General features: G+C 40.4%; 1 protein-coding gene across 1 annotated transcript; it reads right to left on the bottom strand.

Annotated features, from left to right (window-relative positions):
* Positions 1-2,384: 2,384 nt before the first annotated feature.
* Positions 2,385-5,319, bottom strand: klf2a (Kruppel like factor 2a). The gene is made up of 3 exons (XM_081384917.1): positions 4,772-5,319; positions 3,456-4,353; positions 2,385-3,321 (listed from the first exon to the last, which is right to left on the bottom strand). Exons 1-3 carry the CDS (start codon positions 4,841-4,843, stop codon positions 3,146-3,148), a joined length of 1,146 nt encoding a protein of 381 aa, XP_081241043.1. The 5' UTR covers positions 4,844-5,319; the 3' UTR covers positions 2,385-3,145.
* Positions 5,320-12,128: the final 6,809 nt, after the last annotated feature.

Below are 12,128 nucleotides of genomic sequence, written 5' to 3'. Positions count from 1 at the left end.
CCTCATTAGTTATTTTAGTTTTGTTGGGAATGCTTGACATTTCTAATAACTTGTGTACGAAAAACATCTTTGACCCTTGTAAATGCATATCTTGCTTACATAAGCAGGGAGTTTCTGGGAATAATGGCTATGTCAAGTGAGACGGTCCAGGTGTGCCAATAATGCTCGTGTGTTTTACCAGAGCAAGGCGAGTATGTTAAATGCGACACACATGTACATGTTGAAGGTCTGGATGGGGTCATCATGGTAACAAGATCCTCAGTGCGCTCTCACTTGGTTGATTGGATTCGAGGGGACCCTTTCACGGACTTGAGCGTATTGACAGCTGGCTGGGAAATGTTGGCCCGCTCCTGCGCCAAAAATTGCTCGGAACGGGTATTGATTTAAATCAGCGCGTTGACTAATCGGACCTCGATCTGCTCGTGAAGCGCTCCAGACCCAGGCTGGATTTTGTGTATTTAATCAGCTGGGCCTGGGCCAGGAAGCAAGGGCTCTCCACCGAGTAATGCTGCCCTGGGGATGTTGCGGTGCACTGACGGACACTCTTCTGCACTCCACCAGGACCGTCAGCAGAGGTATGCTGGGAAATGTAAGCCAGATGGCCACTTTCCATTATGTTGTCACACAAATGTGGTTTTTCTTCAACCATGGGGATTATCATTTTTCTGTCTTTGTTTTGTTGGTGCTGAGGTGATTTTGAGGAACTGACATTTAATGTTATTGCCTCCCGATGCAGCTATTCGCCTGGATTTTGATGGTTTGTCCCAAGTTGGCCCAAATGACGAACGAAACATCATGTCCTGACGTTGTGCTCCATGGGAAGTATCACTACAAAAAGGTTTTGACAAGTTGTACAATGGCTCGCAGTGTCTTCCGCTGAGATGATTCCCGTGCAAGTCCAGCAGGTGGCAAACTCTTCCCATGACATTCCCAAGCTTTCCAAAGGAGTCTGCACCAAAAGCACATGTGATAACAAAGCAGCTACATGGACAAAACAATACTGAGTGGTATAACAAAGTTCCAATACATTTTTCCATTGCAACCTCATTATTTTTTTGTGTATTTAGTTCATTAAGTTTGAATAAAGCATGTTTTTAAAAATGAATTTATCTCTCCAGGTGCGGCTGTAATGATTGATCCCAGGAGAGGAAGTGGAGTTAAATTAGTATCCCTGGTTGGTGGGTACATTTTTGAAGAGAATTGAAGTCTAAGAATTCCATCTAAAGTAATTTATAGTTTGTATTTTAAAACGTTTTGCTGCCGGCATGAGGAATACCCTCAAGGCTTTAATAATATCATCGCTTACTCTTACAAGAATGTAAAAGAGTCTTGTTTTTATCTTTTTGCATGAAACCCGAGGAGCATTCTGGCTTGAAGCCAAGCAATTAACGTAATCCTAAATGCATCATTGGTGTCTTGATCAGTTTCTTATGTAGGTTAAAAACCATTTCCTAGGTGAATAGTGTCAAGTCTATGCTATCTCAAGGGATGTGACCTTTGTAGCAGACCCTTGAAGTTCATTGGAGGATTAGGGAATTGTTGTAAGCTGAAACGGCACACATTAACCTGGCTGATTTATCAACTATACAGCAACTCCGAAAAGTGATCTGAGACCAACCTGAAAGTGATATGAAAATGTTTTTCTTACTTCACAAAGTTAGCCATCCATTGACACAGTTTTAGTTCCTCATTTCCTCAAAATAACCATGCAGTGAATACCTCTCAAACAAGTGAACGGTATAATATTTCCATACCACTGCACAGGGCCCATAAAAACACAAGAGAGGGGTCTAATAGTATTATCATACAATACAGAGATGTGCTTTGTTTTTTTTTGGACTAGTGTCACCATAAGATGCATTATTGGATGTGATTTCTGCTGTGTGACCTGAATATACTGTACCAACTGGTATGAAGCACCCAGGGGACAGTCTTTTGTTTAATAAAGAACATTTAGTGCTCTATTTACATTAAGACTTTGGTGCCAGATACCCTCAAGCTCTTGATATGTATTTTAATCTGATTGACTTTACAGCGCCTGTAAAGTTTGAATTCTCAACCCAACCGTAAAAAAGTAATTTGAAGCAGAAAGTTCACCCACTTCTTCCGTTGTTTTTCCAAAGCATCTCTCTCCTCATCTGTGGTGTAGCCCTCTGCCCAGACAGGGCTATATTCAGTCTCAACAATTATGTAAATGTAATGTTTGTATTTATAGGTCTAGCCGCAGCTCTCTGGCATGGCGAAGTTGCAGCTGGGAAAGATTGCAATCTCCCTCAAGGCCTTTAACATCTACCCTTGGGGCGATACCACCGAGATCTTGTCTGAAGGATTCGAAAAGATTGACTGATGTGCTAACATATTGGACATATCGACAGACACACATGTTTATATCTCAATTAAGTTTAATATGTACATTAAGTACAATATTTACAGTGTATAAATTATGTACATAAAATGTTTGGTCCAGAACAACTCACATAGCCCTTATCATGTCATCCGAACATGGGACAGTCTGCAATTCACGTTAACAACATACAAATTTGTAAGAATACGTTAGAAAAAAAGAAAAGGAAAAACCATAAGACCCTGATTTTTAAATGTTTATGTCGATAAATGCACAAATTACTTCAAACATTCAGTTAACGCCCTTTTGTTAACTTTTAAGGCAGTTTTGAAAGAAGAAAACATTGTCTTACAAAGCTTATTTAGTTTCTTGAAACAATAGCATACAATTTTTTTTAAATGCCAAGAGTATTTATGGCACTCGTGAGATGTATACATGAATTAAAAGGCACTGTTGTCATGTCCATAGTACATCATGTTAACTTAAACACATTTAACTGTCTGATTCCAGTTCCGTCTTGAGGTTTAGGTCCAGCCTAACATGAGTTGAACTTGTTTGGCATTTGTCAAGCTCTTTGGAAAAGAAAAATATATTTTGTTTCTTTAAAAAAAATCTGTAAAGAAATGAAGTGTAGAACCAGCTACAATGCAAAAGACTGTGTAGGATTCAGCAATAGGTCAAGTCAGTTCATGTTTCCTCTTTTGTCATACTTTAAATAAAGAGTACAGACAAAATGCTTGCTTTGAACATCCATGATGTTCACTGTTCAGTGCGTTTAGTCCAAATATTCAGAGTCAGTTCCTACATATGGCGTTTCATATGGAGGGCGAGATGGTCGGACCGGGAGAAGGCGCGCTCGCACAGATGGCACTGGAAGGGTCGGTGTCCGGTGTGCTTGCGGAAGTGACGGGTCAGTTCATCAGAACGGGCAAACTTCCAGCCACAACCTTCCCAGCTGCAGTGGTAGGGCTTCTCACCTAGCGAAAGAGAAGAAAAAACAAGGCACGTTAATATTTATATATTTTCAGCAATCGATTACTGTCGTGACATTTCAATTTCAAAAAGAGCCGTCAAGTGTGATGTGATCGCATTGGCATAGATGTTTATTTACCTGTATGCGTTCTGTGATGCGCCTTCAAGTGGGAACTTTTTGTGTAGGTTTTGCCACATCCAGAAAAAGTGCAAGTGTGAGACGCTGTCCGTTTCCTCGGCCAGGTGCGACGTCCCCTTTTTGGTTTGGCGTCCATCTCCAGAGGAGATGAGGGTGGTGTCAGAAGTACTCTTTGGTTGGCGTTGGGCATTCCAAGCCCGTCGTCGCACATGCTGAAGTGATGCGCATTTGAGTAAGACAGGTGCATCTGTGGAGGTGCAGCATGGGGAAACCCCGTGTTGCCTTGGTAAGCCTGCTTGAACGTCATCGCGTGGCACATCTGTGACTGACAGTCTGTGTTGATGAGCTCCGCGGGGCTCTGCGGTGGAGTCATGCTGCCTGCCCCCTGGGGTGAGTTGGCCAGTCTTGGCTGCTCATATGACCTCATGCATGCACCGTTGCCCTCCTGTTTGACTTTAGGAACCATTCCTCTTGCAGGTCCATAACTGTCCATGCAGGGCTCCACTTTGATACACTCCGAAATGTCCTGATTGGGGAAGATAGACCTGACCAGGAATCTTCCCTGGGTGTTGTTGGGCAGAGATGGCTGGCAGTAGGTGTCTACATCGGACTGCAGAAGCTCTGCCATGAGGCTGGTAGTATACGGCGGAGGTGACGGGTTGATCTCGGGCACCGAGTATGCGGTGGGGTTGTACATGTTTCTGGATTCTTGCATTCTGTAATCGCTTCCCATACCGAGTCCGAGATTATCAGAACCCGCAGTGTTGGCCAGAATAAACTCCAGATCCAGATATTTATCAAGATCTTCGTCGTCTATTGTTCTACTGAGGTTGTCCATGTTTGTTATGTCAGCTATGCAGCTGAGATGCATGGACCTGTCCAGTTCATCCTTCCACCTCTGCAATGGAACAGATAGATTAAACTTACTTTGAGATTTTAAAAGCAAGAATGCACAAACATTTATAGTATTTAAGTCAAGAATATAGTAAGGGGTCAATAATTTTCAATGCGTTTGAAGTTCATCTCGCAATGACAAAAAATATATATAATAAAATATATAGTCGATGTAAAATCGAGCAGCTGTTGCTATGGTTACGTACTCAGGTTTACGCGATTTATTTTCGTTTCGTATATTTATTTATGTACGTTTAGCGCACTGACTAACTTGCAATATAACTTTTGTAGTTCGTGAAATTGTTTGAAAACGCTTTTAAAATGTGTATATATATAAGTGTATGTAAAAAGAACTACATATACGAATAAAGAAAAACATAATCATAATAATGATGTGAAATAAAAAGAAATAGGCTACTCACGTTTTCCCAGCATTTTTCCTTCTGTGCTGAAAATGTGGAAATAGACGGTAAAATTGTTCCAGTCAAAGCCATTTCCAGTCGTCCCAGTAAAATGAAAAAAACTTAAAAAGTGATCGGGGACCAGTTGCAATCCCTCCAAGAAACTTTGGTTGTAGTGCACTACAACTCGGTTTCTGCTCTTACACTCTCTGTTTCACACTCATGCAGCAAGTATGAGTGGTGGAAGACCTTATCTTATAAATATCACGGCAGTAGAAGCTGGACCAATTGTACGAAGCGGAGGAAATACGCACTATCCGTCCCTAATTTTAGCCGCGCTATATAGCTGCTGCTCTCCGGCTCGTGCGCCTTTCGTCTTGGATGGTGAGAGTGCACGGGCTCCTTCTTTAAATCACCGGAGTCACTCCACGCCCCCTCGGTAAAACGAGTTAAACGAGTACAACATGATGCGAGAGATCCCTCCTCTTCTCTCCCTCTCTTGCCTTTGGGGAGAAATCAGAATGGGAGAAAAATACACATCATTAACACGTTGTTTAAAGACGAAAAGTGTCGATACCAATTGCGCGCGCCACTGTGAGCCCTCGAGACACGTAGAGCTATTACAAACAGGGTTAAGACCTCGGGCATTATTGCATTTTAATAATGTTAAAATTTGCTGGCTCAAGAGCTAATAAAATGATTCCATTTAATCCTATTGTTTTTCTTCTTCAGATAAGTGAACACACATGTATTTTAATCCATGCATTTCCAAAATAAAACAATGTAAGTTTTAAAGAAGTTAGTAAAAGTATGTGTTTTACCTTAGACTTTGCGAAATAACATTACCATTTTTAACAAGCAATTGTTGGGTTAATTTTGTGTTTCATGACATCCAAAATAATAAAACCATTTATATTTGACTTTAATCTAACTATGAAATCTGCAGTTTGATGATGTAAACCAATCAGTTACTTATTCAAAATGGGGCTTTTATTTTCCTACTGCAAACAAATGTAACCACTGACATATTTACAACAAGCATTGTGATAATGATTTACCTGTGTTTATATATATATATATAAAAAGAAGCATTATTAAAAGAAACTTTAAATATGAACAACAAAACAGTAGTGGCTTTATGGAGATTTGACTCAAACATCTTTCAGACGGGCAAACTAGAATTAAACCTCTTGACTATCTTAACATTAGCCATGTAAAAATGTTCACATGAAGTCAACATGTCTGCCCTTTCTTATTTATAGTTCATAGCTTTGCAATACATCAACTATTTTTAGACACTTAAACCCCATCTTATTCACAAATTAGTTGTACTGCTTATAAAAAGCCAATGTTAAAGTGCACTGTATATCATGCTGTATTATGATGTAAGCGTGTGTGTTGTTACTCCTTGCACCTGCAGCCGAAGCCACAACTTTATCGGATTTGCATATCATTGGACCGAAATATTAACAATAACACGACTCTCTGTGCTTTTTAAAAACCCTTTCAGGCTCCAAATGTATCTGTAGTATCAAGCTCTAAACAAAACACTTGCCATTAAGCTCTTAAAACCCCTTTCATTTGCAAATAGAGCCGAGGAGGCTGAGGAGGCTGGGAATCCCCCCCCCCCCCCTCAAATAGCAGGTATCGGGCAAATTACTTGTGCTAGTCTACGAATAGATATTTTTAGCTTCCAGCAAATTGCAAGGTCCAGTCACCCACAATCCAGTGCAAAAGAAAACATTAAATGGTGGCTTGTGTGAAATTACATCACTTCTCTATTTTTGTGCGTCAAAAATAACACGCAAATGGTGAGAACGTTCTGCATGAGAGTCCAAATGCGGTGCAAGCCGGGTGCGACGTGAACCATTCAAAGTAGAAACGAATGCCATTCCCTTTAACATACCATTCCCAACACGTGTTTTGACTGCGTTTACTGCTTTATTATTCCAGAAATCAACTGATATGATTCAATAGCCCAATTTAGGAGAACAGTATGTTATTTGGGCACGGAGAATATTGAGGTCTAAGAATGTCAAAAAAGGGTGTCGTTTTATTGTACAGTACAGCTAGTTCTCCCCTCAGGGCAGCATGGATCACACATTAATATGTTGGTTTCTGTGCTCTGATCGTGCATGTAGGAAATTTCCGACACACCCTCACACACTCCACCTGTACAGGTAGACTTAATAAAGCTTCTTTATTGGCATCTATGGTTCAATGGAGAACCTTTTACAAAATGGTTCTTTGATGGTTCCATGCAGAACCATACACAAAGGTTCCAAAAGTAGGGTTTCGCAGGAAAGAACCATTTTTGGTTCCCCAAAGTACCTTTCAGTCAACAGTTCTTAAAAGAAGTGTGAACAGAAAATGTTAATCCGAAGAACCTTTTTCCACTATAAAGAACCTTTTGCGCAATGGAAAGGTTCTTTGCATGTTAAAAATTCTTCATGGTAACATTGATGCCAATAAAAAGAGTGTGGAACCTTTACATTGCACAAAAGGGATTGGAAAAAGGCTCTTTGGATTATTAAAATTTTTTTTTACACTAAGAAAAAAGGGTTCTTTTAAGAACTGTTCACTGAAGGGTTCTTTGGGGAACCAAAAATGATTCTTCTCTATGGCATTGTTGCGAAAACCCCCTTTCTGAACCTTTACTTTATGTATACAGGCATATATGCTGTCTTGTTGCTTGGCATGATGAACTATGCTTATTATAGTTCTGTTCTGACAAAGAGATATAGAGTAATTCCTCTTGATTTTTATCTGTTTATGTGTTGTATCCCACATATCTGTGTTGGTATCTTTGATTCTTATCAGTTTATCAACTTGTGATGCGACTGCCAATAGATAACCATTTACTTTTCCTTTTAAACGATCTGTAGTTTTGGAAAAGATATTAGGCTTTGCGTGTGAACTGAGCTCAAGTAACCCGCTCGGCATCAAGCATTTATTTGGAAAAAGTTTTTTTTTCTTTTTCTTGCTTTGGTTATCCAGTGTAATGCATAGTTTGCCGCTTGAGTCAAACCCTGGGAAACACCTGCTCTTTCTTCACAGCGGGACGGCGTTGTGGCTGCCCTAGGCCCTGCTTTCGAGAGAGAAGGAAACCGAGAGTCCTGCCAGAAAGTGCGCGAGTGAGAGTTTGAGACGGAATGGGATTCTGAGCAGGCCTTTATATACGCAACTATTTTTAACCCCACTCCCTCTCGCCTATCACAGGGCTTCCTCTCTCGGACGCTCAGGAAGCAAGCCTGGCTCGGCTTCCTGCCTTCATGCCGGGCTCTTCAGAGCCAATCAGGGAAGGATAGCGTTGTGATGACCAGGCACTGACTCAAAAGGAAAAAGAGTTAAAATCATGCCACATATTTGTGTGATTAGATTTCAGTGGAGCAAGTGGTCGTCTGAGAGGGAGTTTGACATGTTGCTCATGTTTTTTTGAGCCTTCTAGATTAATGATGAACTCAAACTGAAATCATTTGTGTGTCATGCTGCCACTAACAGTATTTCTCCTTAATCAGTGTTTCCCAATATTTTTGTCTAATGTACCTCCACAAGCCCATAAGTAAGTCCTCCTAAGAGCCTATGCATATACAGTATGTGTACAGTACCAATACTTAAGAATACTAATGAGTAAAAGTTGACAAATAACAAAATGGCTATTAACATTCAATCTGACTTCCTCTTAATGCTCACATTTCTCCGTCCAGTTTCACCATCCTATCACTTTCAAGTCCTGCCATACATTCTTTTTTCATTTGGAAATGCTCCACATTATGAGTTTGCAAAACAAATTCACATTGATTTTAAGCACCACCCTGGTGTAGACTGCAGCTAAAACACTTTCAAAACCAATTTGTTTACCGACGACACTCAGAAATGCATGTCTGTATATCCTCAGGTCAACATCAACAAGGAGTTTCATAAACATCTCGTCGTAGCATTCATCTCCTCTAGGATGGAGGAGGAGTTGACAGCGCAAGATAGATCGTATTCCGTGGGGGGAGTTTTTCCAATTCTGTTTTTTTTTTTTTTTTTTTTTTGGGGTCGGTTCATGTGGATTTAATTGGTTTGGTAATTCTCCTGAGAGGCGGCCAATTTATAGCCTGTTAACACTTGACATCATGCAGGTCGTGCGTTATGAGAGCAATTTGCGAAGTTGGCTGTGAAATATGTTTGCAGTGAAGATGTTTACAGCAATTAATCAAGAAACTTTTTTTTCCCCTCCCTTATAATGTCCAGACGACCTCCTAAGCGGTCCATTTTGGCTGTGGAAATGTAACGACAAACCTATCAGTGGCTTCTGGATAGCATGTTCCTAATTTTTGTTATTTTACGGCCTCAAAATGTTTCCAGGGTTTGATATGGTGTTGATTCTGTGGCCCTTGGAGAAAACGGACTACGTCCAATCTCATACTTTAGACCGGTCACAGCTGTAGCTTGACCAAAACATAAATTGAAGTCATGTGCGATTTCAATTAATCTCCAAGCAACTTTTCTTTTACTCCTCGTCAAAGTGATACCATGAGAACATTACAGAATTGTGTTGTGAGTGATGAATCCAGAGACGGCGGATTGGGAAATTATAAGCTTGGGTTGAAATGTTTTGCAGTCGAACCTGGCAGCGTTCGTGTAATTTCAACATCTCCCTGTTTCACTGTTATAAGTCTTAAAGCCACAGGAATTGCCATGGTGGGCTGCCAAAATCCAGTTCCTTTTTATGCAGAAGTAGGAATTATGGACAAAGAAAGCGAGGGAGTTACAATAGAGAGTTGAGTCTCTAAAACCAGGCGAGTTTTTATACGCCAGCCTGACCACAAACGTGTCCGCGTTTCCTTAAATCTTGCCAGCTGCGTAAATACACCAGCCTGCAGTTACACACAGGTCCCTTTCTATTCCGGCTTTGAACTCCGTTCGTCTATGTTGTGACTGTAATGTCATGTATACACCTAAAATGGAAGGCCCAAACCACAAATTCGCCAGACATTCCTGAGTCACATGACCCTCAAGGTTACTAGTACTGTAGAAGGTACTAAGGTACAGAAATATCAACAATGTTTTCATGATAAAGGTACGTATTACATGTTGTGCCCAAACACCAGGCTATTTTTCCGTTGGCGCCTTGCAAACCGTTTATTAAGTTTAATTTAAGTACATTGTGTGCCACCATTCATGTTTACTGTCTTGCCTAGTTCTATGTCCTATGTAGGAATGCAGTGTGGTATGTCTTTCCCTCCCATCATAACGTAGTGACACACATTCGCCTCACATGAATAATAGCTCTCAGGCAACATAAACTCTTCGTGCACAATCGTGCGCTGGGGAACAGCAAGTTCTGCGGTTTTTCTCCCAGGCCATTCCTGATGATTTTCCAGGATTGTTGTTGAGGCATGCTCTGTTTGAAAGACGACATGCCAAGGCTTGTGTTTTTAAATATTCTCTTCATTGACTGACTTTTTTTGGACCGATTCAATATCTAATGGGCATGTACCAATGTGCATCCTTTGTCGAACATTTTCAACAATGGAAACAAAAACATGGTTTAAACTTAAAAGTTCCAGCTCTTACTGAGCAATGCACTTTTTGGATATCTCTGCTCTACTAAAGAGCTGATGATATAAATCAGGCCTTGTGGTTCACCAGGACCAGGATTGAAAACCACTGCAGAAGACCATCGATGCACTTGATGCTCTGTTATCAAACAATACATGCAACCATCTGAAGAACCTATAATGAAACAAAGAAGGTTTTTGGTCTGCAAAAAGGCAACTTAAGATTATTTATTAGGAAAAGGTTCTTTACGGAAGGTAGTGTTAATTTCGTCAGCCATTTTGTTCTTAGTCTTGTGTCAAATGTACTTTTTAGATTTGTTTTAATCATATTTTGGCAACCTTGTGTTTTTGTTTAGTCAAGTTTTAGTTGACTAAACATCTGGGGCCTCATTTATAAAACTGCGTAGGATTTGCGTCAGAAGTGGCGTACGGATGAAACATAGGACGTGCGTACGCACAGAAATATTCGGATTTATAAAACCGTGCGCACGCACATCCTACGCAGTTTTCCCTTAATAAATCACAATCAATTCTAAATATAGCGCAGCTTTTGCGGCTTTATGTCACGCCCATAGTTGCCCATAAATAGTCTGTGAAACGCCCAAAAGTTAATATTAATCGACGATGAATATTAACTTTTGGGCGTTTCACGGACTACTTATGGGCAACTATGGGCGTGATCGATTGCGAAATCATGGCAAACACAGAGAGGAAAACCAAGAAACGTAACTTCACTCAATGTGAAGTAGAAATTATTGTTGGCAAGGTGGAAAAGAGAAGTAAAATGTTGTTTGGAGGGCACAGTGTGGGCATTACTAATGCCAAAAAGGCACTTGAGTGGCAAAAGGTTGCAGACGCCGATAATGCTGCAGCCTCACAACCTCGGACCGTGGCCGAAATAAAAAAGAAATGATCGGACATCAAAGTCGTCGGACAAAAAAAAAAAAAGAGTCTAGCGCTCCATCGCCAGAGTGTGTCTGCCACGGGTGGAGGAAAGGGGATACGGGAGCGTTTTATTACCATCCATTTGATTGCGTCTGACAAGCTACGAGGATGAATTGCATAACATGCCAATATTATTGCAGAACATATTTCACTTTTCTTTTTGCAAATATGTGTTAATTTGCATTTCTGCTGTAATTTTCGTTTGATTTTGTTTGTTTTAGACTGCAGATCGATCAAACGGGTGTTCGTGGCTGTTAATTGTAAGACTTGCTTTGTGAAGTCTTCGTGTTATTTATGAGAGGCAGAATTGACATTTCTTTTACACAACGGTCTACAGTTTCACACACTTTCACGTGTTTCTTCATCTGCCGACGGTGTCGCCATTTCTCATTTCACCCGTTTTTGTGCGTACGCCTGGGTCAGAGTATGCGAGAAGGACCGCACATTTTCCCGTCAAGTTTGCTTTTTATAAATACCAATTATTACGTAGAGAGCTGCGTACGCCTTCTTTTGTGCGTACGCAACGTTTATAAATGAGGCCCCTGGGCCTTTTAATCAAGGAAATATTTTCACATTTCCATCATTCTGCGTAATAATCTTGATTATTTTATTTGTCTGTGTTTTTGGATCATTGGTGGCATTTCTGCAGTCCAGAGAGTTGCCAGATTGCTAGGAATAAGTAAAGTTCTTATGGCAGATGCATCTTTTTTAACAGAAAACCTCTGGTGGATTTTAACTCTTGACATTTGCTTTGAAGAGGCTGTAATATTTTGTCTTCTCTTTTTTTTTTTTTGGTAAAGTTTTTATTTTACACCTACATTTTAGTCTAGTCTTTTTTCCTCAACGATATTGCATGTTGTCATAGTCACAGTTATCGTTGATCG

Source organism: Scardinius erythrophthalmus (genome assembly GCF_964197995.2).
Source record: "Scardinius erythrophthalmus genome assembly, chromosome: 14".
Taxonomy (NCBI): domain Eukaryota; kingdom Metazoa; phylum Chordata; class Actinopteri; order Cypriniformes; family Leuciscidae; genus Scardinius; species Scardinius erythrophthalmus.
The sequence above is the reverse complement of the archived record's forward strand: the minus strand, read 5'-3'. Positions and strand labels throughout refer to the sequence as shown.

Excerpts from the sequence above, each read along its gene's own strand:
- klf2a (XM_081384917.1), bottom strand. The coding sequence starts at position 4,843 with ATGGCTTTGACTGGAACAATTTTACCGTCTATTTCCACATTTTCAGCA. Across the intron at positions 4,354-4,771 it reads AGGAAAAATGCTGGGAAAAC|AGGTGGAAGGATGAACTGGA; the intron begins GTGAGTAGCCTA and ends GTTCCATTGCAG. Across the intron at positions 3,322-3,455 it reads GCATCACAGAACGCATACAG|GTGAGAAGCCCTACCACTGC; the intron begins GTAAATAAACAT and ends CTCTTTCGCTAG.